This window comes from Prionailurus viverrinus, chromosome B4 (assembly GCF_022837055.1).
Source record: "Prionailurus viverrinus isolate Anna chromosome B4, UM_Priviv_1.0, whole genome shotgun sequence".
Taxonomy (NCBI): domain Eukaryota; kingdom Metazoa; phylum Chordata; class Mammalia; order Carnivora; family Felidae; genus Prionailurus; species Prionailurus viverrinus.
In genome coordinates, this window is record NC_062567.1 from 10,786,855 (window position 1) to 10,813,767 (window position 26,913).

At 44.1% G+C, this 26,913-nt stretch overlaps 1 protein-coding gene across 8 annotated transcripts in view; it reads right to left on the reverse strand.

The window, feature by feature from the left end:
* DCLRE1C (DNA cross-link repair 1C) overlaps positions 1-26,913 on the reverse strand; it is a 93,375-nt gene that overhangs the window by 21,501 nt on the left and 44,961 nt on the right. For 2 of the 8 annotated variants that reach the window (XM_047866544.1, XM_047866543.1), the window contains 8 exons: positions 22,113-22,765; positions 18,147-18,198; positions 8,493-8,552; positions 5,662-5,717; positions 5,009-5,110; positions 4,539-4,611; positions 4,217-4,357; positions 243-344 (listed from right to left, as the gene is read on the reverse strand). In XM_047866544.1, coding sequence (XP_047722500.1) covers positions 243-344; positions 4,217-4,357; positions 4,539-4,611; positions 5,009-5,110; positions 5,662-5,717; positions 8,493-8,552; positions 18,147-18,198; positions 22,113-22,324 — 798 coding nt within the window. In that variant the 5' untranslated portion in view covers positions 22,325-22,765. Of the gene's footprint in view, positions 1-242; positions 345-4,216; positions 4,358-4,538; positions 4,612-5,008; positions 5,111-5,661; positions 5,718-8,492; positions 8,553-12,541; positions 12,627-18,146; positions 18,199-22,112; positions 22,766-26,913 lie in introns of those variants that run through there. The other 6 variants (XM_047866546.1, XM_047866545.1, XM_047866547.1 and 3 more) reach the window with 6 other exon arrangements.

The following is a 26,913-nucleotide window of genomic DNA, read 5'->3' on the forward strand; positions in this document are numbered from 1 at the left end:
TTAAAAAAAAAAAAAAAAGAACCCTGGGGGTCTGTGTCTATTTGCTAACGTGGTTCACGGCAAGGAGCACTGGAATGTCTCAGTGCACGGCCTCAGGCTAATGCTGTCGGATCTCTGCCTCAGTTTTCACATGTGTAAACTGAAGGGCCTAGAAAATGGGATTTCAGGGGTGCCTTCTGGACCTAAAATTCTGCCTTTCATGCATCACACCAACAATAAGAAACACAGTTTATACTCTGTACCTTCGGATGGCGACAGGCATGGATCTGAGTATTCCGGTCTGTTGTGAGGTGATGAAGAATGTCGGGCATGTTCCTAAACATGTCTAATTTGTCCACATGAACCTGAGGAAAATAACACAGATGAACATGTTGTATAAAGAAGTTGTTCAAGGCTAATTACGGCAAATTATCCACTTAGTGAACTCTCTCTTCTTTCTTGAAACCTAGTTTTTGGTTATTTCAGTGCACCCTGGCATCCTGTCAGGACGTCAACAAAGTACAAACATCATATTTGCACCAGTCAGCCTTAGCGCCTATTGGTGGTGGTAATAAAAAATTCTGGACGCCCAATTAGTGGACTTCATTGAATCACGCTGATGCAACTGACCCCGAACAACACAGGGGTCGGGGCGCCAGCCCCCACAGTCAAAAATCCACATACCTTTCTACTCCCCAAAAACTTAACTACTAACAGCTGATGTTGAGCAGAAGCCTTACCAGTAACATAAACTGTCCATTAGCACATATTTCGTATATGTATCACATACCATACTCTTACAATAAAGCAAGCTAGAGAAAAGAAAACGTTATTCAGAAAATTGTAAGAAAGAGAAAATACACTTAGAGTACCGTGCTGTATTTTTCTGTATCGAAGTATAGTTGACACACAACGTTACATTAGTTTCTGGCGTACAATGTAAGTGCTTAGACAACTCTGTGAGTCTATACATTATACTATGTTCACAAGTATAGCTACCATCTGTCACCATACATTACTGTTTGGGATACAATACTGTATTTACCAAAGAAAACCCACGCATCAATGGACCTGTGCAGTGCAAACTTGTGCTGTTCAAGGTCAACTCTACTGTCCTTCAAGCCATCAAGAGTCATTCAAATAATATTTATTGTACACCTACTATGTGTCAAGCTTAATTCTAAATATCAGGTATATAGCATGAACACAGCAGATGAAAACAAGAATCACTGACTTGTGAAGACACATCCCCAGCATGCCATGGTAAGTAAGGGCAGTTGGTGGGGGGAACACAGCTGGAGTGGGAAGCAGAGACCCAGAAGCCCCTTACCACACGCCCCTTTACTGGATTAACAGGGGGAGGGGCAGATGCAGAAAAACAAAAAAAAACTTGAGCCACCTGTAGAATTTTAAGGTAGTCTTTATTGTTTTAAATTGTTAAACCAGTGTGTCTGTTTTTCGTGAAAGACTCTTCTACACGTGGGCCTGGGTGGCTCAGTCGGTTAAGCCGACTCTGGATTTCGGCTCAGGTCATAATCTCAGTTTACGAGTTCGAGCCCTGCCTCAGGTTCTGAATGCCGAAAGCGCAGAACCTGCTTGGGATTCTCTCTCTCCCTCTCTTTTCTTCCCCCACACTCTCTCAAAATAAATAAACATTAAAAAAATTCTCTTCTTCAAAGTAAGTAACATGTACCTCAGTTGATATTAGGACTACAAAACGGCAAAAAAAGTACTCTCATTTTGAAGTCTGATTAACAACAGATTAGGATAATGTCAAATCACTGTGGGTAATTTATGCCAAGACAAGTATAAAAAGAATCCAAGCACAATTGCTTACTTATCCTGTGGCCTATTCTGCTCCCTCCCTGTTTACTAATGACTAACAAGAAGTAACAAGAAATTTGCTTTTCTGGACTCTCTAAGTAGGAGACTAAAAGGGGTAAATTTTGAGATGTATAGACAGAGATACAGAAACTTTGATCCTCAACAAAAATAAAGGGGCCTGAAAAGTTGCCAGAGATCATCTCTGAAGCCTCCCTGTTGCCCCTTTTTAAATTCCTGGTATGAAACTGTTTCCTTCCCCTACAGAGGGATTAAAGAGCCTAAGAGAGGGCTCACTCCAGGTGACTCTGAGGTCACCAGGTCACCACCAGAGGCTGCTCTCCCCCCTCCCTGGCCACTCCTCAGCCTCCTGACCAGGAGCTTCCTGCCTTCTCTATTTCACATGCACGAAAATGTACGAGACAAATTAGGGACTGAGAAGCAGCTGCCATCTCTGTATTTGGCCAAGACAGGACACGAGGAGACATAAGGCAGATAATATAGATAAGTGCGTGCATATATACACAACCTGTTATCGCTGTGATTTTAATTTAAAAAGCCGGGAAGCCTGGGTGGCTCAGTCAGTTAAGGGTCAGACTTCAGCTCAGGTCATGATCTCACAGTTTGTGAGTTTGAGCCCTGCGTCGGGCTCAGTGCTGACAGCTTGGAATCTGGAGCCTGCTTCGGATTCTGTGTTTCCCTCTCTCTGCCCCTCCCCCACCGCAAAAATAAACATTAATCTGAAAGGACACTTTAACACCAAAACAACAGGAAGGACAATCTCAGAATGAAAGCAAATCCTTCCCAAAATGGAGAATTGGCAACTTTACACCAATGTATTTGGACAGAAGGACCTAAGGAAGGACAAAATTAAGGAAAGAAGGACTAAGGGAGTCAAGACTTATAGAGGAAGTGAGGGAGGAATGTTTTAAATCTCAAGTGCAGAAAAGCTAGATCTTTTTTATTTTACTGAATTACTCTGTGTACAATTAAGTTCCAGGCACAGGTTTGTCAGCTGGGGGATCCATGTTACGAGGCCCAAACCGAAGTGGAACTTCAGTGTCCAACTAGCCAGGGCGCCTGGGTGGCTCAGTCAGTTAAGCAAATGACTTCAGCTCAGGTCACGATCTCATGGTTTGTGAGTTCAAGCCCCGCATTGGGCTCTGAGCTGACAGTGTGGAGCCTGCTTGGGATCCTCTGTCCCCCTCTGCCCCCACCCCCAACCCCGCTTGTGCTCTTTCTCTCTTCTCTTTCAAAATAAATACATTTTAAAAAAAAGTCCAACTAGCTCCAGCACTTTGTTTTACTCAGAGTCTTTCCCAAACCTCTATCTTCTCTGAGGGGATGAGAGCACCAGCTGCGTGCTTAGCAGCCACATTCCCACGCCGGGGTCTGTTGCTCGGTTCCAGAGCCCGGCACACAGAACCACGGGCAAGGGGACAGGCGAAAACTCCCCGCCAGCCTCATCTGACACGGATCCACCCACAGGACTCGGGGCTCTAGGACAGTGGTTTTCACATACCTTGACCATGACCTCCAGTAAGAAATAGATTTCCCAGGGGCGCCTGGGTGGCGCAGTCGGTTAAGCGTCCGACTTCAGCCAGGTCACGATCTTGCGGTCCGTGAGTTCGAGCCCCGCGTCAGGCTCTGGGCTGATGGCTCAGAGCCTGGAGCCTGCTTCCGATTCTGTGTCTCCCTCTCTCTCTGCCCCTCCCCCATTCATGCTCTGTCTCTCTCTGTCCCAAAAAATAAATAAACGTTGAAAAAAAAAAAATTTTTAAAAAGAAATAGATTTCCCAGTACACACAACAGACATGCACGTAAATGCATGTGTCTGATTCCCTACATAAACTGTCACAAAACGATAATCACTCTGATTGCAAGCAATACACTCAGATAATTTCTAGTTCGAGATTCTTTTTTTTTTTTTAATGTTTATTTATTTTTGAGAGAGAGAGAGAGACAGAGTGAGAGCGGGGGAGGGGCAGAGAAAGAGGGGGACAGAATTGGAAGCAGGCTCCAGGCTCTGAGCTGTCAGCACAGAGCCCGACGCGGAGCTCAAACCCACGAACTACGATCACGACCTAAGCCAAAGTTGGACACTTGAGCGACTGAGCCACCCAGTTGCTTCCCAAGTTATTTTCAATGCTCGTCACAATCACGAAATTTATTGTGTGACCCACAGTTTTGAAAAAAAATACTTCCTCTGTGGGCTCTTCTCTGCCACCAGCGCTGCCGTGGGCTCCTCCCCTGAGGAGGTGGACAAACAGAGGTGACATCCTACTTCACAGGGGCTTCCAACTTGTGCCACACACGCCCTGTGACGGGCTGCTTCCCTCTGCTACTGGGCTTGGTCTCTGGGGGAGGAGAGGAGAGGCTGGAAGGAACAACAGAAAAGAAAGAGCTGTCACCGTACCTGGATTCCAAATTCCTCGCTCAGATGGGTGAACAGATACTCATACCCGTAAGCTGCTTTGCAGTTCAGCCACACGACATGGTACGGACTCCGAGTGATCCAGCTGCGAACCAGCTCTAATATTCCGCTCAGACACTCCTCCTGGGCGGGATTTTAAAAGGTATTGGACACTTTTAAGAGCATCGTCACCCCTCCATTCCCAACAGTCACAGATATTAAGGCCAACGGGGACAATTATGATCTGACTTGTTATTCTACAAACTTCCTACTAAAAATAATGGCCACGGTCCAGTCACCACCCTACTTCTCCAAGGAGACTTACTCGACTAGGAATCTGGTAAAATTTCGGATCGCAGAAAGTAGTATCTAGGTATACACTTTGGATGTCTTTCACTCTGGAAAAACAGCAACAGCAACAATTCGTATTAACCATCCACTGTGAAATAAAATATACGTAAACTTTAAACTCTCAGTTATTTTATAGGGTGTCCCATTCCACTTGGAATTTTTCTGTTAAATCAACTGTGTTGGGAAATGATTGCCACACAATAAAATACACAGATTTTATACATAAGGTTCAATGAATGTTGACAAGTTCACATAAGTACTACCCCAATCAACACACAGAATGTTGCCATCATCCCACCCGAAGAAGAAAAACTTGCTTTACTGTGACACATAATAAACTGTGATTTCTAATGGAAACAAAGGCTTGCATTTGGGGGGTAGGGGGAGGAGGAATATGACTTTGCAGACGGTTCGGTCATTCAAGGATTACGTGAAGCCCAGTACCTGCCCCCAGAATGCAGGAGCTCCATTCTGGCAGCTTCCCCCTGTGCCAATCGGAAGTCTCCCGTGTACAAGACCGTTCCGTTATTGCCCTGAAATAAAAACCTGAGAAAGAAATACATCCTGGTGACTTCTAAGTCTCATACAGAATCCTAATAAAGCAAATAAACACTAAATCCATAGCAAATGTTTCCTGCCACACATAGCCACCTCCGATACAGGGTTAATGGGATGTCAGTAGCTCTAAACCACACCAGGCACTCAGCGGCCACCTTTCCCCTGGGGTAGGAAAAAAGCACATACTGGAATACTACTGCAGTGGCAATAGAAATCCCCTGAAATATGTTAGCCCTCTCAACTACAGGAGATCTTTCCTGCACACAGAGAGAAAAATCCATGTGATAGGAAAATGCAAAGTCAACGGAGAAATGGCCATTGAAGACTTCCATTATAAGAAGCCACATTTCAAACTCGATCTTTGCTTCAGTCCCCCAAGTTCAATTTAGAAACGAAGACTAAAGAAATTGCCATCTACATTTTAAAGAAGTCAAGCAATCTCCCTGCACATACTATTTTCTGGACCCTAAAGATTCATTTACATAAATACCACACACATCTACGTAAAATAAAATGGTGAAGTAGATGAGCCCCCTTACATAACTGATCCTGGACAATGACCAGCTGGTAAGAGAGTCACAACAATCTCTTCCTTCTAAAAAGAAAATAAAGAAAAAATAATAATAACAGAAGTTAGTGTTAGGACCCAGCCTAAAAAAGCCCTCCTTAACAGAATATATTCAAGTAGTTCTCAAGAACGTGGTATGCCCTTTTTGATTTCCTCGTGCACCAAATCCTGGACACAAGGGGAATCGTTGCCCACAAAGTGACAGTTAAACATACAGTGATTGGATGACCCAGCAATTCCACTCTCAAGTACACACACGAGAGAAATGAAAACTTACACCCACATGAAAACCCACGCACAAATGTTCACAGCAGTACTATCCATACTGGCCAAAGACTAGTAAGAGCCTGAATATTGATCAACCGATGAGTAAATAAACCAAATGTGGCCTATCCACACAGTGGAGTCTTATCTGACCACAAAAAGAGACGAAATACTGATACATACCACAACATGGGTCAACCCTGAAACCATCATGCAAAGTGAAAGGCATGAGTCACACGAGACCACAAGACCACACATTGTACGATTCCACTCATATGAAATGTTCAGATTAGGCAAATCCAACAGATGGAGAGTAGGGGTTGCCATGGGCTGGGAGAGGGAGAAATGGGGAATCACTGCTAATGGGGACAGGGATTCCTTTCTAAAATTGATTGGGGTGATGAATACACAACTCTGTGAATACACTGAAAGCCAGTGACAGGGGCGCCTGGGTGGCTCAGTCGGTTAGGGGTCCGACTCTTGATTTTGGCTTCGATCATGATCTCATCGTTTGTGGGATCAAGCCCGGCATCCGGCTCTGTGCTGACAGTGTGGTGCCCGCTTGGGATTCTCTCTCTTCCTCCCTCTCTGCCCCTCCCCCACTCGCTATCTCTCTCAAAATAAATAAACTTAAAAAAAAAGTAATGAACTTCTATCTTCTTTTTAAAAAAGCCAGTGAGGGGCGCCTGGGTGGCTCAGTCAGTTAAGCGGCTGACTTCGGCTCAGGTCATGATCTCGTGGTCCGTGGGTTTGAGCCCCGCTGTCAGGCTCTGTGCTGACAGCTCGGAGCCTGGAGCCTGTTTCGGATTCTGTGTCTCCCTCTCTCTGACCCTCCCCCGTTCATGCTCTGTCTCTCTCTGTCTCAAAAATAAATATACATTAAAAAAAAAAAAAAAGCCAGTGAATCGGATGGTATATGATATCTCAGTAAATTGTACGGTATATTACATCTCAATAAAGCTATTACTAAACTAAAAAAAAAAAAGGAAATAGAAAACACCTGATGTAGCCTGGCCCCCGGTCACCACTGTCCAGTGTACTGTCCTATTTGGGCAGAGCTCTGGACATACCAGCTCGCTATCAGAAGTCTACCATCATTCGCTCTGGTGGCCCCTTTAAAGCACGGTCCTGTGTTGAGTGCTGGAGACACAATACGCAAAGCCACAGCGCACAAGAAGACCAGGGTGGGACGGCGAGACTCTGGTCAACAAGAGCTGCCTGCTGTCCCGTGCCCAGTTTTGAGAAAGCCTCTCACCCACAGGAGTGGCGAGGCAGTGAGGCAATTAGAGGAGTCTCGGAAAAGTGTCAGTCAACCGAGTTGTTAGGAACCTTCAGGCTTTCCTTCTTCCCTCCTTTCAGCCCGAGAAAGGAAACAAATCTTGGTGACTTCTAAGTCTCACAGAGTCGTCCCTCGGGCAACAATTCAATGAGTACTACTTTCCAGGCTCCATCTCCTCCAGAGAGGAAATGTGAAAAGTCAGCCCCTTCCTGGTGGCAGTCACACAACAGACACCCTATAGAGTTCCCCGTGTGAACAAAGCAGTTATACCCAGACCATGGAATGAATATTAATTGGAGTTGTCACAAAAGAGGAAAATACCTCCCAGCCCCAGGAATAATTTGAAGTAAAAAATAAATAAATAAAAGTGTGGTGTCTGGGTGGCCCAGTCAGTTAAGTGCTGACTCTTTTTTTTTTTTTGAATTGTTTTAATGTTTATTTATTTTTTGAGAGACAGAGAGCAAGTGGGGCAGGGTAGAAAGAGAGAGGCAGAGAGAGAATCCCAAGCAGGCTCCGCATTTTCAGCACAGAGCCCGATGCAGGGCTTGAACCCATGAATCTAGAGACCATGACCTGCGCTGAAACCAAGAGTCAAACGCTTAACCAACTGAGCCACCCAGGCGCCCCAAAGCGTTGACTCTTGATTTCAGCTCAGGTCATGATCTTGTAGTTTGTGGGACTGAGTACCGCGTTGGGCTTGGTGACAGAGTGGGTGCCTGCTTGGGATTCTGTCTCTCTCTCTGCCTCCCCCACATGCATGTCAATAAATAAATAAACAGTACATCCGCAGTACTGCTTATTATTAAAACAAGACATTCACAACACAAAAGTACCTGCTTCTAAATTTAAGGACAAAAAAATACATTAGATCCACCTGGACAGGGTCTCTTTCTTAAATAACAAAATGAGTCAAAAAAAAAAATCAAACTATACACAAATTTGCTACAAAAGCATTAAGCACTATTTTATATCCTGAATATTATGATCAACTTAATAAACGTGACCATGACATCATGTAGAAATATCAACAGCTGGAGTCTTCACCATTAGCAGGTACTACTAGAAAGGAGCAAATCAGAAACAAGTCGTGTCCAAACCTTTGGATGGAGAAGATAAAAAGATCACAAAATTTTCCCCCTACAAACTCATTCAATTGCTGTAATTTTTATTTATAGTTAAATGAACATTCAAAATCACAGAAGATAATCATTTTAGCACTCAATAATAATTCTTTTTAATTGTATTTAATATATACTTACCTCGCCTGATGCTTCATCGACTAACGATATCTGGGTAGGAGTTTCAATTTCAATTGATATCTATTAAAATAAGAGATCACACAGACATTATACTAAGTATTTTCACAGTGTTTCACGGCTTTTTGACATCTCAAACACAAAAACGGGATGAAGAGAAGTTCCTAAGCCTCTCTGCATAACAATTTCTGATTTATTTCACTATGCGAAACATTTTAACGGCTTGGAAACGACAGAGCTAAAGCACTGCCTTTCTCATGGCTCACAGGGCAACATGGATTAAATGCCTTATAAACTTAAATATCCTTTGACGCAGCAATTCTATTTCCATGAATTCAATTCTTCTCACTGTGCTGACAGCTCAGAGCCTGGAGCCTGTGTCTCTCCGTCTCCCTCTCTCTCTGCCTCTTCTCCACTCACTCTCTCTCTGTCTCTCAAAAATAAGTAAACATTGAAAATAAAAATTTTTAGAGAATTCAACTGTTCTCCCTGCACCTCCCCATCCCTAAACTCCTGTTCCCCACTCCCTATGATTGAGTCTTTGTAAAACACGTGGTCATGTGTTCTACATGCTTAGGTTTTGTGCTGCCGAACTCAGCCTGGGGCCAGCCCCAAGTCAGTCCATGAGGTATTGGCCTAATCCACAGAGCAGAGGGCTCCACGGTGCCCTTGCACAGTTTACTAGAACAGCAACTAGCATGAGAGGCATTCAGTAAGAAGCTGACAAATGAATTAACATAATTTTTCATAAAACTTACAGTGATGGGAGATTTGGATGTTAAGAATATACTTGCATTCTGGAATAAACACGCTGCATCCACAATGCACTGTTGTCTACTACTGTTAGGTTCAGGTAGCTATTACCTTAGTTAGGATGCTCACATGGTCATGTATCAAATGGCCTTTCTCCCCCATGCACTATCATTATCAGTTTTGCCGGCTAGGTGAGCAGCTTCTCTATTATATCCTATAAAAACTCATCTAGTATGGGGACTGTCTGTCCTTTGAACATTTGGCAAAATGCACCTATAAAACCATCTGGACCTGGGGCTTTTTTGAAGAAGTGATCTTTGTAAGTTGTTTTAATTTCTTCGATGTTTATTCAAGTTCTCCACTTTTCTTGCCTCAATTTGGTATTTTCCTGCTTATCTAGATTTTTATCCACTTTGTCTAAACTATCATACTGTCATTAATTTTCAAAAACTGCATTACTGCTATTAATAGTTATTTTCCTTTTTATCATTCCATATTTGTATATGCATCTTCTTTTTTTAAATCAATCTTGGCGGAAATATCTCTCTATTCCTCTAAGGATGAGCGTTTACTTTTGTTAATCTTCCCTTTTATTTTCTGTGGTGGTTGTCAGTGTCTGTATCACTAACTTGTCCTTTTATCTTTACTATTTCCTTCTTCCACATATCCCTACATTTGCTTTGTTGCTCCTTTTCCTTCTATTGAGTTGAAGTCCTATTCCATTTAATTCTAGTCTTTGTTTTCTCGGAAATGTACTTAACGCTATCAATTTCCCTTCAAGCACTAATTCAGCAGTGTTCCACACACTTTGATGTGTCGTGTTCTCGCTGTCCATCAGTTCGAAGTATTGGATGTTTTTCTTTACAATTTCCTCTTGAACCTAATGGTTGTTTATTGTATGCATTTAGTTCTCATGTGTGTGGGATGATTTCAGCTCTCCTTTTTATCTGTGACTTCCAGCATCACTGCATTGTGGTCAGAGCACAGATCGCTAGGACTTCTTACTTCTTTTGGGACACAGGATGTGGTCAGTTGTTGTAAATGTTCCACGTACACCAAAGATCTTGTTTTCCCTTTGGGTGTAAAGCTATGGATTGCTATTAGTTCCCATTCATCATGTCCTTCGAATCTTGTGTCTTCCTGTCTCCTTCATCTCCAGTCTCTCGGAGCGGCGTGGGAAGTGCTCCAGCTACAACAGTGGGGCCGCCTGGTCTTCCCCAGATTGGGAGGCGGCCCTTGTACCACATCAACTCAGCTGAGTGGGAACTGTCCTAGAAGTCCCTTCCATGTCCGCCTCCAGCTTGGGGCTGGCCCCAAGAAACTTCCACGTGAGATCTGGAAGGCCAAAGAGAAGCAGCAACCTTTCTTCGTGCTCTGAAGCTGCCAGAAGTTCTACTCAGCTCATGCACACTGAGGATCTGACGGCTCAACCCACAGACGCAGGGCAGAACCGCGGCAACCCCCGCCTTCAGCTGCATATCCTCGGCTTCTTGGGGGGCCCGGGTCAGGAGTGTGCAACTCGGCGGCAATAGGGGCGGCTACACCACAGGGCTGGGAGGAGTGGAAGACAGACGGGGGTTCCAGTTTGTCTTTGTAGGTTCCAGCGTCTCTCCGCTCTTCATTGCTTGCTCAGCTCCCCTTCCCCACAGCTGGCAGGGGTGAACCACAACAACCCCAGGCTTAATACTCAGGCCAAGGTTACAGCCTTGCTGTTGTGTCCCCCTGCAGAGTGGGGACGGACCCCACCCTAGCTACCGTCAGAGGTGGAGGCTGAAGATGCCACGCCTGCACCAAGAGTGTGTGAACACACTTTTTGGGCAGAGGAGGGCAGTGCCCCAGCTGGGAGGAAGTGGCTCTTGAGGCTGAGAGGGGACAGGAGTGAGTGGCCCTGCTTTTACTGGGGTTAGCGGGTGTGCCGGGGCTTGCGTGGTTTCAACTTCAGGTCAGCGCGGAGGGAGGGGCAGGCTTTCATCAGCCTGCGTAGGGCAGACGTGGAAAGAGGATGTGAGAGTTGAGAGCTGTCAACAGACAAACATCAAACAGACTTGCTGACATCTGTTCAGACTTCTCTGCGAGCTCCCACAATTATTTAAGACTTAATCCATACAGTGAACCCTGGCTGCACTCGTCTCTATGGTACTCTCTCTCAGATCGAGCCCCGGGTGATCAGTTATGACTTTATCCACTTTGAGGCTATTTTGTCAATTGCATGTAAGCTCACGTCTTCCTGGTCCATTGTTCCTTGTGATAGCAAATAACATCCCCCTTGAAACTTAAGGTCTTTTTTTGCCTTCGATTCTATTTGGTATGATAGACAAATTGCCACCCTGGCATTTTTAGTTTCTAATTGTTTAGCACATCTTTTCTTTTCTTTTTTTCCATTTCAACCTGCATTTATCTTTTTTGGTTTATCTAAGTCTCTTGTAGACTAACACTGATGGATCTTGCTTATTTTTGTTAAACCAAACTGAGAAAACTGTATTTTGAGCAAGAATTGAAGACATATTTACAGTAATTACTGTTATAACAGAACTTTTCCTGTCATCTTCACATTTTCCACATACCATTGTTTTGCTTCCCCCTTTACTATCGACCTTCCATTGGACAGATCCAATTTACCCTGTCAGATTCAAAGTTGCCCGTCCTATTTTCACTCCAGTCATCGTCCCTTATGATAACCCACAAACTATGTTCATTTTTCCTAAACCATGCCATGACCTGCATAAAAGGATTTATCAATTGCGTCAGTAAACATTTTATACTTTGAAGTATTAAAATACAACTCAGCAAGGGGCACCTGGTTGGTTCAGTCGGTTAGGCGTCTGACTTCAACTCACATCATGATCTAATGTCTTGTGAGTTCCAGCCCTGCGTCAGGCTCTATGCTGACAGCTCAGAGCCTGGAACCTGCTTCGGATTCTGTGTCTCCTTCTCTCTCTGATCTTACCCCACTCGCACTCTGTCTCTCTCTCTCTCAAGAATAAATAAACATTAAAAAAATTTTTTTAATAAATAAATAAAATACAACTTAGCAAGAGTTAATGAGACTAAACCAATAAAACTAAGACCCCAGATCAAACCGTTCAGAGATAAGAAAAACAAATCTGCAACAATAAAATGTCGACCTCTTCTAAACTGATGAATTACTAAGACTAAACATCAATATTGTAATAAATGCGGATAAATGTAGTGTAGGAGGAACTGCACTGTGAATAATCCCAACATGTTGTTCAATCTACCTTGAAAAATATTTCCCACTTGAGAAAAGGAATTAGTGCCATTTGAAAAATGAAACTTACAATTCGTTTCTCCCAAAATCTGTACCTCGGGTTAGTTAACAACAACTCTTTAGTAACAGGTGAACAGTATAAACAAACCTTCAAGCTGAAAGGAAGAAATTTAGAAAAGCTGTTTCAGTACAATCCAAAAGGAACCATCTGGGTAACCAGAAAATACATTTCATCATATTATCAGTTAACTCCAATCATTCAGAAACTAAGCTGGCTTAAAAAGCATCAGAGCAGGGGCACCTGGGGGGTTTAGTTGGCTAAGCATCCAACTCTTGATTTCAGCTCAGGTCATGATCCCACAGTTCCAAGAGTTCAAGCCCCACAATGGACTCTGTGCTGACAGCACAGACCCTGCTTGGGATTCTGTCTCCCTCTCTCTTTGCCCCTCTGCTGCTTTCTCTCTCTCTCAAAAATAAACAAATAAACTTAAAAAAAAAAAGCATCAGAGAAATTCCCAACATCCCACCAACTGTGACTATCTCAGTCCCATCACAGCTGCAAAAGGGGCACCTGGCCAACTCAGTGGGCACAGCATGTGACTCGATCTTAGGGTTATAAGTTAGAGACCCATGTCTGGTGCAGAGAATATTTAAAAATAAAAATCTTAGGGGCACTTGGGTGGCTCAGTCGGTTAAGCATCCGACTTCGGCTCAGGTCATGATCTCATGGTCCGTGGGTTTGAGTCCCCACGTCGGGCTCTGTGCTGACAGTTTTTTGTTTTGTTTTGTTTTTTCAATATACGAAGTTTATTGTCAAATTGGTTTCCATACAACACCCAGTGCTTATCCCAAAAAGTGCCCTCCTCAAGACCCATCACCCACCCCCCATCAACCCTCAGTTTGTTCTCAGTTTTTAAGAGTCTCTTATGCTTTGGCTCTCTCCCACTCTAACCTCTTTTTTTTTTCCTTCCCCTCCCCCATGGGTTTCTGTTAAGTTTCTCAGGATCCACATAAGAGTGAAAACATATGGTATCTGTCTTTCTCTGTATGGCTTATTTCACTTAGCATCACACTCTCCAGTTCCATCCACGTTGCTACAAAGGGCCATATTTCATTCTTTCTCATTGCCACGTAGTACTCCATTGTGTATATAAACCACAATTTCTTTATCCATTCATCAGTTGATGGACATTTAGGCTCTTTCCATAATTTGGCTATTGTTGAGAGTGCTGCTATAAACATTGGGGTACAAGTGCCCCTATGCATCAGTGCTCCTGTATCCCTTGGGTAAATTCCTAGCAGTGCTATTGCTGGGTCATAGGGTAGGTCTATTTTTAATTTTTTGAGGAACCTCCACACTGTTTTCCAGAGTGGCTGCACCAATTTGCATTCCCACCAACAGTGCAAGAGGGTTCCTGTTTCTCCACATCCTCGCCAGCATCTATAGTCTCCTGATTTGTTCATTTTGGCCACTCTGACTGGCATGAGGTGATATCTGAGTGTGGTTTTGATTTGTATTTCCCTGATGAGGAGCGACGTTGAGCATCTTTTCATGTGCCTGTTGGCCATCCGGATGTCTTCTTTAGAGAAGTGTCTATTCATGTTTTCTGCCCATTTCTTCACTGAGTTATTTGTTTTTCAGGTGTGGAGTTTGGTGAGCTCTTTATAGATTTTGGATACTAGCCCTTTGTCCGATATGTGTGCTGACAGTTCTGAGCCTGCTTCAGATTCTGAGTCTTGCTCTCTCTCTGCCCCTCCCCCACTCATGCTCTGTCTCTCTCCCTCCCTCTCTCAAAAATAAACAAACATTAAAAACAATTTTTTTTAAATAACAAAATAAGGGGGACCTGGGTGGCTCAGTCTGTTAAGCATCCGACTTCAGCTTAGATCATGATCTCACAGTCTGTGAGTTCGAGCCTCATGTCGGGCTCTGTACTGACAGCTCAGAGCCTGGAGCCTGCTTTGGATTCTGCATCTCCCTCTCTCTCTGCCCTTCCCCCACTTACATGCTGTCTCTATCTCTAAAATAAACATTAATAAATAAATAGAATAAGAATAAAATAAAATAAAATAAAATAAAATAAAATAAAATAAAATAAAAAGCTTTAAAAGAAAAAGTGCACAGACTTCAAGCTGTATTACAAAGCTGTAATCATCAAGACAGTATGGTACTGGCACAAGAACAGACCCTCAGATCAATGGAACAGAATAGAGAACCCAGACATGGACCCACATACATATGGCCAACTAATCTTTGACAAAGCAGGAAAGAATATCCAGTGGAATAGAGACAGTCTCTTCAGCAAATGGTGCTGGGGAAACTGGACAGCGACTTGCAGAAGAATGAATCTGGACCACTTTCTTACACCATACACAAAAATACACTCAAAATTGGAAGAAAGACCTCAATGTAAGACAAGAAGCCATCAAAATCGTCAAGAAGAAAGCAGGCAAAAACCTCTTTGACCTTGGCCACAGCAACTTCTGACTCAACACATCTCTAGAGGCAAGGAAAACAAAAGTAAAAATGAACTATTGGGACCTCATCAAAATAAAAATCTTCTGCACAGCAAAGGAAACAATCAGCAAAACTAAAAGGCAACTGACAGAATGGGAGAAGATATTTGCAAATGGATTATCAGATAAAGGATTAGTATCCAAAATCTATAAAGAACTTATCAAACTCAACACCCCAAAAACAAATAATCCAGTAAAGAAATGGGCAAAAGACATGAATAGACATTTCTCCAAAGAAGACATCCAGATGGCCAACCAACGCATGAAAAAATGCTCCACAGCACTCATCATCAGGGAAATACAAATCAAAACCACAATGAGATACCACCTCACACCCGTCAGAACAGCTAACATTCACAACTCAGGCAACAACAGAGGTTGGCGAGGATGCGGAGAAAGAGGATCTCTTTTGCACTGCTGGTGGGAACACAAGCTGGTGCAGTCACTCTGGAAAACAGTATGGAGGTTCCTCAAAAAATTAAAAATAGAACTACCCTACAACCCAGCAATTGCACTACTAGGTATTTATCCAAGGGATACAGGGATGCTCTTTCGAAGGGACACATGCACCCCCATGTTTATAGCAGCACTATCAACAATAGCCAAAGTATGGAAAGAGCCCAAATGTCCATCCAGGGATGAATGGATAAAGAAAATGTGGTATATATATACAATGGAGTATTACTCGGCAATCAAAAAGAATGAAATCTTGCCATTTGCAACTACATGGATGGAACTGGAGGGTATTATGCTAAGCGAAATTAGTCAGAGAAAGACAAATATCATATGACTTCACTCATATGAGGACTTTAAGACACAGAACAGATGAACACAAGCGAAAGGAAGCAAAAATAACATAAAAACAGGGAGGGGGACAAAACATAATAGACTCTTAAATATGGAGAACAAACAGGGTTACTGGAGGGGTTGTTGCAGGGGGGATGGGGTAAATGAGTAGGGGCATTAAGGAATCTACTCCTGAAATCATTGTTGCACTATATGCTAACTTGGATGTAAGTTAAAAAAATAAACTAAAAATAATAAAATAAAGTAAAATAAAATAAAATGAATGTGCATGGCCAAAGAATAAATCAAAAGACTATTCTTTTAAATTTTAATAAACATGAAACATTTTAATGAACACAAATTCATGAGAACTAAGATCCTTAACCCAGCATGCAAACACAAAGTAAATTAATTATGCATGCATTATGTACTTACTAAGTGAAATTCCTCCCAATTACCAAATGTACCAGTAGTCATCCCTAAATTAAACTATTTCAGAAGTTTAAAAAAAAAAAAGTGCAAAGGGACAACAGGGAAGCAGCAAATGAGAAACTATGGTGCCCTCCGACCTCTTCAAAAGCCGTTCCCCATCACTCTTCGGTGAAAGGTACATGATCAGATATGTCCGGCAAGATCCCATCAAATGAAGCTACCTCTCAAGAATGGAAACGGCTGTGGGGAACAGAAGGCTTCTGTGTTTAACTTCATATAAGCCTGTTTCTTAGTGAGCAAAAATCAATTTCATGATAAACTTTAAAAATTCGAAAGCAAAGCTCAGAGGTGAAAACTATAGTCTGCGGTAGACCATATTTTCCAAAGATGGCCACACTAATACATATCTCAACCGTACATGGTCTTTTTTCCAAAATGGAAATCCCTCCACTGACAGGAGGGGTCTGTTTTAACCTCCCCTTCAACCTGCCTTTGTAACCTACAGAACGTGATGAAGGAAGGTTGCACGGACGTTGGAGGCTATGTCTTCTGGGCAACATGGCTATCTGCTAACTTTCCCTGGGCGCATACACTTTTTAAGCCCCGAGTCTCTCTTTAAGAAGTTCAGCTATCTTGAAACCACCATGCTGAAGATCTTTGCTAGTGACAGAGATGCCCCAAAGCCCCAGCTGCCTGGTTCTTCTCAGCCTGGGTGTCAGACATTGAATGAACAAGCCTCCGGATAATGGCAGCCCCCATAGGGCACCCTGCCAGGCAGAAACCAGCAACCCCCACTGCGCTCCATCAGAGTTCCTGACCCACAGAATATATGATTAGTTGTTTGGGGTAATTCATGACGCAGCAATAGATAGTTAAGACACGGGCCATAAAATCAGGCAGATCTGGTTGAAATCCGGGTCCTGCCACTTACTGGCTGCGTGACCTTGGGCAACTAATTTAATAATTTAATAGTCGTCACTATTATATCCGCAGTACCCAGTACAGTGCCTGACTCATCACAGGCACTCAAAGAAACTGCTGGACTAATAAATTCCCCGTGCCTGGAATCAACACATATTAGCTATCATTCTCAAGAAGGCAGACTACAGATACCAGTTCACAGAGAAGACTGACACCCACCGGTTCTGAAGTTAACAAGTCAACGAGGCCTTTTCCAATACCTATCTTGAGATTTGTTATTGACATTTAGGCAATGCCTACAGGAAAATAATGTGGTAGTTTAGCTTTAAAATCCAAAAACAAGTGATTTTCTTCACAAGAGAACAACTAGTTATACACACAAGTGTACACACAGTCGGAGAAATAAAAATGAACACACTATTGCTGCACACCCAATAGCATGATGAATCCCACAAGTGTCATGTTAAGTGAAAGAAAACAAATAGAGGAGGAAATGATTCCATTTCCGCAAAGGTCAAAAACAGCCAAAGCTAAGCCCTGATGACAAAAAGTCAGACTACAGGTTGTCTCTGGGAAAGGAGGACTGACTGGGAGGAGGGACGGAGCTCTGTTCTGGGACACTGGTCCTGTTCTATTTCTTGACCCGAGTGGAAGCTTCACAAGTGTGTTCACCTGTAAAAGTTCATCAGATTGTACCCTTATGGTGTAAGTACTTTTCTGAGTGGGAAGCTATAGCTCAATTAAGGTGTTTACTTTAAAAAACATATACGGGGCACCTGGGTAGCTCAGTCAGTTAAGTGTCCAACTCTTGGCTTTAGCTCAGGTCAATAACTCTCGGTTTTTTAAGTTCGAGCCTCACATCGGGCTGTACTGCTGCCAGCACGGAGCCTGCTTGGGATCCTCTCTCCCCCTCTCTGTCTCTGCCCCTCCCCTGCACACCCATGCTCTCTCTCTCTCCCTCAAAATAAGGAAATAAATTTTAAAACACACACACACACACACGTAGCAAAATAAATTACCTGCACTCCAACCTTCTTTTCAAGGTAGGGGCTCTTAATCCTTTCATGTGATCTAAAAACAAAAAAATCAAAAATCATAAGCACATTTTTTTGAGAGGATTCCTTAGACCAAGCAAACAGTTGGCTGCTCTTTTTAAGTTCCTTTTACGAGAAGATACACGAGAGGTCCACTTTTATAAGAGAACGGATTCAGATTCATGTGGGCCATTGGCTCTTTCTTCCGCAGCTGAAGAGGGCATCTGAAAACAGGCCAGGAACCACTAAAAGCTGAGCATCTCTGGCCACCATGTAAATGGAGAACGATCTCCTGCATCTTAGGACTAAGTCTAAATCACTCCGAGTAGCCACAGAAGAATGAGTGACCAGCCCCTCACTTCAGAACTGCTTCCAAACTTGACATTCTTCTTTCATTTCAATCCAGTCATCCTTCGGGCCACATTATCTGTGACCCATTCCGTTCTGGTCACTTAAGTTAGTCTGTCTGGAAATTCGAACTTGCTTCCACAGATTCCTCCAGGAACTCTTTCAGGCTTAGGCCAGCATCAGAAGAGTTCCATTCCCTTCTCAGGGGTGTCTGGGTGGCTCAGTCAGTTAAGCGTCTGACTCTTGATTTCCCACAGTCATGACATCGAGCCCCACGTTGGGCTCTGCGCTGAGTGTGGAGTCTGCATGGGATTCTCTCTCTCGCCCTCTCTCTCTACCCGCCTCAACTCACCCTCTCGTTCTTTCTCAAAATAAATAAATAAACTTGTAAAAAGGGAGGAAAAAAGAAGAATTTCATTCTCTTCTCAGCCTGCTGTGACTACTGGGCCGAAAGGTGGTGGATTTCCATTCACACAGGCCTGCTCCACAGCTGTCCAAATGAACAGATAGACGGCCTTTAAAGAAAGATAACATTTAAACCAAACAGTACATTAAACATACAGTGCATTCTAATGCCTTCTGAATCTTCAGCATGGGAAGGATTGCTAGATAGCAATGATCATACCTTCTCAATTTACTTAATCAAACCAATCCCAATTATTCTAATTACCACCATGCAGACACACACACACCCTCATCAAATTACATGAACTCCAGAGAAAACAAGGCAGTCACCACACCCCACGTGGCAGACCTTGACAGGACATGTGCCTGCACAGGACGGTTCACCTGCCCCCTCGGAGGGTGAATGTCCTCAGATCACTCCTGGCCCCAGGCTTTTAGGGCCTATGGGGGCATCCCAGGGCAGGACTTGCCGTTGGGATTTCCCAAGAATTTGTGCCATGGCAAAAAGAGGCTGAATCGGGACTCGGCTCCTCACTCCTCAACTAAATCAGCAGGCAGCACTCTATAGCTGTGCTCTATAGAAGGGGTTTTGTGTGACCTGTCATGCATTTCTGCCCAGAACCACACATACACAATCGTGGGGGGATTAGTTGGCTTGTGCCTGCATCTGGCCTAGGGATCAGAACTGGCCTTTCTGTTCCTGATGCCAAGATGGATTAACTTGCCTCACCTCCTTGAGGCAGACCAGATCTATCTGGAATAGGTCAGGGAGGACGGAGAAATATGCAGATGCCCAGGCTCCTGAGGTTGTGAGATACAATAAGAGAAACAGAAAAACCAGCTCACTCAGGACTGCACTAGGCAAACCTCAGGACCAAGCAGAGATCACACACGGTTGGCGTATGTACTGCCCTGGCGGGAGAGCTAGTTGGAAGCCTCACCAGAGTGGAGAACGCTCCACCCAGGAACCTCAACTGGGACTCCAACGAGGCTGTTCACCGAGGGCCTTCCCCAGGCAGAAGGTTGGATTTTGTGAGTACCCGATTTGATGTCTTAACTCTCCTCTGTTCTTCTCTATCCTTCTCTCCCTTTTATGTTTACTATAAGTGTTTAATTCCATACATTCCTTTTGCTTATAAAAAGCTTTGCTCCAAGAACCCGAAAGTGCGGCTATCGTGAATGACTATTATTCAAAAGAAGCTGTTTTAATCAAGACGCCCGAGGACCACTCCAGCTCCCTTCCTAACTGGCAGCCTAGAGCACTGGGCCAGTTTACTTTGTGCTAGGCCTGCACCCAGGGTCTCCTCTCCCCTTTTCCTGGACCAGATTAAGTCATCGCAAATTGTTCCCTAGAGGGGTCTTCTCCCACCCTGGCCCACTATTTCAGGCCGTGGGTCCCCTCTTGTCCTCCGCACCTTCCTGAGGCTTAGTAAAGCCCACCCTGAGCACAGCACTGGATGCCTGGTGGTCCACAAACAGGCATCGAGTGGTCCATGGGATCTGATATTGTATCAAAATGGGATGTTAATGTATCTATGTGATTTTTTTCTTCCAAAATCCATAGCGTTTGTCAGATATTCTGTATTAGTCTGCTCAGACTGACACAACAAAATACCATAGACAAGGCAGCTTAAAGCACAGAAACTTCCTACAGCTCTGGAGGCTCAATTCCAAGGTTGGTTTCTGGGGAGACACTCCTCCTGGCTTGCCACCTTCTTGCTGTGTGCTCACACAACCTTTCCTCAGTGTGAGTGTGTGTGTGTATGTGTGTGTGTGTGTGTGTGTGTAGAAAGAGAGAAACCTCTCTTCCTCTTTTTATAAGGCCATCAATCTTAACAAATTAGGACCCCGCCCTTACAACCTCATTTCAGTTGCATTGTCCCCTAAAAGCCCCATCGCCAAATATAGTCACATGGGGGTTTAGGGCTTCAACATATGAAACTGGGGAGGGGGGGATGCACAATTCAGTCCACAGCACATCCAAAGAAATCTATGTCTCAGAAAGGTTAGAAGACCACCAGTAAGCAACATGGCAAATTTCTGAAAGCAGAAGTTCTTGCCCTTGATGAGTTTAACGTTCTGATTGAGTAAAAAGACACACATATGATTAGAGAACAGGAAAAGTTATTATAAACTGCTCAATAATACAAAGTCAGTTTCTTGTTTAACGTACAAACGAATGATCGAATGATCGTGACTTCAGATTCCTTTAGATGGATTCTTTCTTCAAACTCACTATTCGTAACATAAAGGGCAAGCCCCTAAGCCACACTTCAATCATGGTTATCAGGGTAAAACAGAGGTACCCCCACCCAGCAGTTGATTCACAATGAGAAACAAACCAAAAACAAAAGCATTACTCTGGAGAATAAGCAGAAAGACCCTCAAAGAGGCTCACAGTGCTATTTTGCAAAGGGAGAGAGCAAGTCCAGATTCTCTTCATTAATGTGATAATTGGTAGGTTCGAGCAAGAAAGCTGAGGCATTTCCCCACAACACTAACTTCAGCACACGAGATGTTAAAAATGGACAATGGTTGTGAAATTAGTGCTACTCCAGCTCTGGAGATTGGCCCGGATGTTTTAGAGACACCCCGCCTCTCCTGAAGCATCTAATCTCCAGGCTGTATCATTAGGGGTGACACTGAGGCTTAATCCCTAACCGTGTGCAACTGTGCAATCTTAGTATTCTGGTTGCCTCCCCTTACACGAATCCTTTATACTGGATGTGGCAAGAACATCTAAAAGGAGGGGCCGCTTGCACTTTGTAGAGCTCACAGACAGGATGTTTGTGAGTGAATGCACCTGCCTGATGGTAAGTGTTTGCGGGGTAAGGCGGAATTTCATCTGAAACTTGTCTTCTTTATAACACGGTAGCGAAGATGTGGAGGAAGAAGTGAGTAATCCTCGCTGACCTCTGACTATGAGCTGCTAGGAGAACTACCACGAGAACCTAAGAGTTACGCCTGGTCAAACTGGCCCGGGTCAAGGCGCAACCCGTTGTACAGATGAGGAAATAAAGCCTCAGAGAAGTTGAAGAGCCAGGCTGGGATAAGGTGCACTTGCTAGTCTCGGCCCTGGCCTCCCGAAGCCTGCACTCCCTGGCTGGAGCCCCCACCCGCTCCGGGCGGCTTCCCCGCGGGGCCCCGACCCTGGCAGCCCGCGTCCCCGGGGACGGGCGGCGAGCCACGCTCTCTCACCCTTGTGGCAGTGAGACAGGAAGTAGGCGCGAGCCTTCAGGTTCTCCCTGTCGAAGCGGTCTATGGAGATGGTCGGGTACTCGGCCATCTGTCCCTGGAAGCAACTCATAGCGCCCGCGAAGCCAGCGGAACCGGCCCCGACTCAGCCTGCGGAAACTGAGGTCTTCCCGGGCCGCGCCGCCACTTCCGGGAACCTGCCGTCGCCAAGCCATTGGCCGGCCGGGCGCAGCCACGTCCAATCAGAGGAGCCGTGCGGTGGTAGGGGCGGTGCCGAAGAGCCTCAGGGGAGACTCTGCGGCCAGCGACCCGTGGAGTTAAATATCGGAGCTGCCCACGCTGGGCTGGGACAACTGCAGTGCCTAGGGCTGGGGCGGCCGGCTAGGATCTAGGGTGCGGCGCGAAGAGGGTGGCGCTGCCGGGAACTTTGACTCAACACGGGTGACCTTCTGGTGCAGAGTGCCCGTTGTCTGTGCAGGAACGATAGCGCGAAGGGAAAGTGAACACCCGTAGCAGGTGCTCCACCCAAGGAGGCAAAGACACGAAGGGGGGTGTAAAGCTTCTCTTTGAAATCCGGCTGCGTTCCACCCCCTGCTTGTCTGAGAGCCTGAAAGCCGAGCTCAGTTCCTTCTTTCCGTCATCTTCCCAGTTTCTACCTTGGGGGATAACATGAGAATTGTATGAGGAAAAAATTGTATGTGACTCATGGTAGATTCAATAACTGTTAGTTCCCGCTTCCATTTATAATCTACAAACTGAGTGAGTGAACAATCCCTGATGATCACAACTCAGATGCGTGATCTTAGGGTAGGTAAGTAAAGATCCCAAGGATAGCTTATGGGTTGGCCTTCTGCTCTCCTTCCCCCCCAAGCCCCGCACCCCCGCCACCAGCCCACCACCCTTTTGAGCTACATTTTTAGAAGTTCGAAGGATACATAAACGAAAAAGAAGTGGTGGGTGAAAAAGGATAGGTCTTAAGGGGGGAAAGTTCTGGGATTTTTTAACCACCAAAACAACTTTATGAAAAGGTTTGTTAAAGCATTAAGAATCACCGAATGGCGAATGGGCCATTTATCGGGCCCCTTCCTAGCAAATCTGCTTTAAACACCTTGATATTAATACAAACACCTTGAACACTGTTGAGGTCTTGCTTTGTGCATACCATCGTTATAAGCGTCGCAGCGTTTACATCGACGACTAAGACGTGCCTTCAGGTACGTTTTCAACCCATTTGGAGACAACACCTTTGCAAAATATGGTGAACAAATGCTTCCACAGACGCACAAAGTAATATGGGGAAAAATCCAAGAACAATGAATTTTAAGCAGTGGAATCAGGAATCAGAATGCCAACCTCAGAGAATATCAGCATTTCCCTGCACCCTGGTCCTCAAAGTTCTATTCCAATTCTCATAAGAGGAAGAAAAAGAAGGGGAGGAAGAGAAAGAAGGGTGAGTGGGAATGGTATGACATCAGAATCACTCATTTGAGTAAAGCATTCCGCTAGTAAGCTGTTGCCAACACCTTTGATTTGGTATAAGATGGTTTGTCTTCGAATAAAGGAGGACTAAGCTGTCTACACCTAACACCAAGTCCTGCAGTGAGACTGGTACCTGGAGAATCTGGCGTGTCTACCTCGGCCAGAATTTGGAACTCCTGGCAAGGCAGGCCAAGATAATATTCATATTTTTCTCTATCCACTTATGTATCCTCCCTTCTTTCCATGATGGATACAGTATGAAAGCACAAAGGGAAATAGAGTAAGGATGAAGGGAGAAGATAGGTTAGGAAATAATGAAGATGGGTAAGCACAGCCCACAGACGTGCACACGTGTACTCTTGGGAGAAGTCAGCCAATTATTCGGCTCTTCCAGAGGGAGCCACAATCACTTACTAGGCTATAATATCCTCAGGTCAAAATAAATTTTCAGGAGAAGCCAAATTTGCTGGATACTGCATCCCAAGAGAAATGCCTCCTGTAGCTGCTAGGAGAGAAAACTGAAATGCAGTCAACAGCATCACTTACTGCTCTGTTTCCTCACTCCCCACTTGGGAATCTTTCTGCAATCCCAAGCTCTTTGGACTTCTAAGCCCTGGTTTGTCTCATCTCAAAAGGACTGAAAACAGCTACCAAGTGTATATTAAATACCAAAAAGGGAGTTCTTGAGGTAAGTGTAAGTCTTTGCCGGGAAATCACTAGCAGATATATTTTTCTTATTTTATAAGCTGTTGTCAATATAAATAAACTGGGTTATAAATCCACTATATTCTGTACTATTATTTTAGAAGAAATAGTGTCACACTAGGAAGTATGCCATGAGATATGTTTTTTAAAGAAGTGTATTTATGTGTTAGGGCTGCTATAACAAATTCCACAGACTGGGTGACTTAAGCAATGGAAATTTAATTGTCTCATAGTTCTGGAAGCTGGAAGTCTGAGATCATATTGTACTATACCATTTATGTAAAATTATGGAAAATGTGAAGTGATCGAAAGTGACAGAAAGCAACTCAGCAGTTGGTTGGGGGCACAGGAAACAACAGGTGTATGCAGATGTCAAAACTTACCAAATTATATGCTGGTTAATATGTGCTATTTATTGCATTTCAATCATAGCTCAATGGACTTGCTTTAAAAATGTTTGGAGAATGTATGGGAGAATGTGGACAAAGTAAACAAGATTAGCAAGGATATCCCTTCTCTGGAGGAGTTAGGAAGATACTACATGGCTAACTCACATAGCAAGAAGGTGGCTTTGAAAAATCACAATGTATGTGTATTCTGCATTAGTTGCATATATCTCTCTACCACCAGTAGCTCTTCGCCATTCCTCCTACTCTCAACCCTCTGATCGATTAAAAAGTGTTATTATTCAACTAAGAAAAAAGAAGGAAGGAGAGAAAGAAAGAAAGAGGAAAGGAAAGAAAAGAAAGGGAGAGAGAGGGGGGAGGGAAGAAGGAAGGAAGGAAGGAAGTCCACTGAAAAGTCCTGGAAAATGGTAGGTACTCAATAAATATTAGCTTTTATTATTATCTACTGAGCATCCACTAAGTGCCAGGCATTGTGCTGGAACCGGATGTACATAAAGGAATGAGCCATGGAACAAGAGCTTACAGTCTGGGAGAAGTAGAAACTCATAGAAATAAATGCAAGAGGTTTCACAAGTGCTTTAATGGAAGTGTGCTCAGAATGTGGTGTGGACATCAAGCAGAAGAGCTCAATTATGGAAAGGAATTTGCTATGGAAGAACTTATCAAACAAGGTGACCCTGAGTTCAGCTTCCAGGCCCAAGAACAGTTGAAGTCTGTTCTTCAGCAATGAGCTTTTTATTCAGTCTGGGAATTGCAAATAGTTCCTTTTAACCAAAGCACTAGGGGCAAAAGGGATAAAATAATAGGGACTTAACAGGGGAAGTCAAGGCTAAACTGGGTAAGAAGGGACCAGACCAAACCAAAGAGTGTAATTTGAGTGGCAGTGAGAAGCCTGGGTGGTTTGAAACAAGAGAGTGACAGGTGAGATCAGAACAAGTATGGACCCTGGAAGAGCTTCACCAACAGTATTTGGGAACCTGTTAGAAATGTAAAATCATGGGGCTCCTGGCTGGCTCAGTTGATCTCAGGGTTGTGAATTCAAGTCCCAGGCTGGGGGTGGAGCCTACTTAAAGTTGTTTTAAAAAATGCAAAATCTCAGGGCACCTGGGTGGCTCAGTTGGTTGGGGGTCCGACTTCGGCTCAGGTCATGATCTCCCAGTCCGTGGGTTTGAGCTCCGCATCAGGCTCTGTGCTGACAGCTCAGAGCCTGAAGACTGCTTCAGATTCTATGTCTCCCTCTCTCTCTGCTGCCCCTCTCCCGCTCAAGTTCTGTCTCTGTCTCTCTCAAAAATAAACATTAAAGAAACTTTAAAAAAATGCAAAATCTCTACTGTAGCCCAGATATGCTGAATTAGAACTCTCCAGCAATCTATTTTAACACACCCTCCAGGGGATTCTGAGTGTGAAAGCAATTTAAGTTAGAAAGAGCACTCAGGCAGTCTGGGGCAGGGCATCTCCATAGGAAGCTGCCACAATACGCCAATGGTGTGGAATCATTTATTCACTCAACAAACAGTCCCCAACCAGCTACTGTGTGCCGGTGACTATTCCGAACATTAAAGAGACCGCAGTGAGCAAAGCAGAGACAAACCTATGTAGCAGTGCAGTACACATTCGAGTGGAAATCATTATCTATCATCTATATAGTCCCAGGTGCTGTCCTAAATGGTTTATATTTCTTGTGTCATCCTCAAAACTACCCTATCAGACAGGTACAGTTTTGTCTTCACTTTACAGTTAAGGAACCTGAAGTTCAGTCAATTTGGTTAACAAGATCTCTGTCTTTCTGGAAATCACATTCTTGCAGAAGATAATAAAATTAAGAAATAAAGGAATTTAAACAGTATATGAGGTGGTGATAAGTGCTGTGGACAAAAGAAACACTAGAGCATAATAAGGGGTATAGAAAGCATGATGGGAGGAGTGGGCTAAAGAGATGGGGCTGGGAAAACTTGAAGAAGAGGAAGTCAGCCAAGGGGATAAATGGAGCAAGACCATTCCAGGCAGAGGCAAAAGCCACAACTAAGGCCTCAGTGTGGAAGCTAGGCTAGGAACTGCCAGGTCAGCATGGCTAGAGTGGAGTGATCCAGGGCTCCAGAGCAAGGGAAGAGAGAATCTTGTAAGGTTTTGCTGGGTTTTACTTTGCAAGATGGGGAGCCATCGCAGGACACAATCTGAATGATGTTTTAAACGGACTGCACTGATTGTTGCTT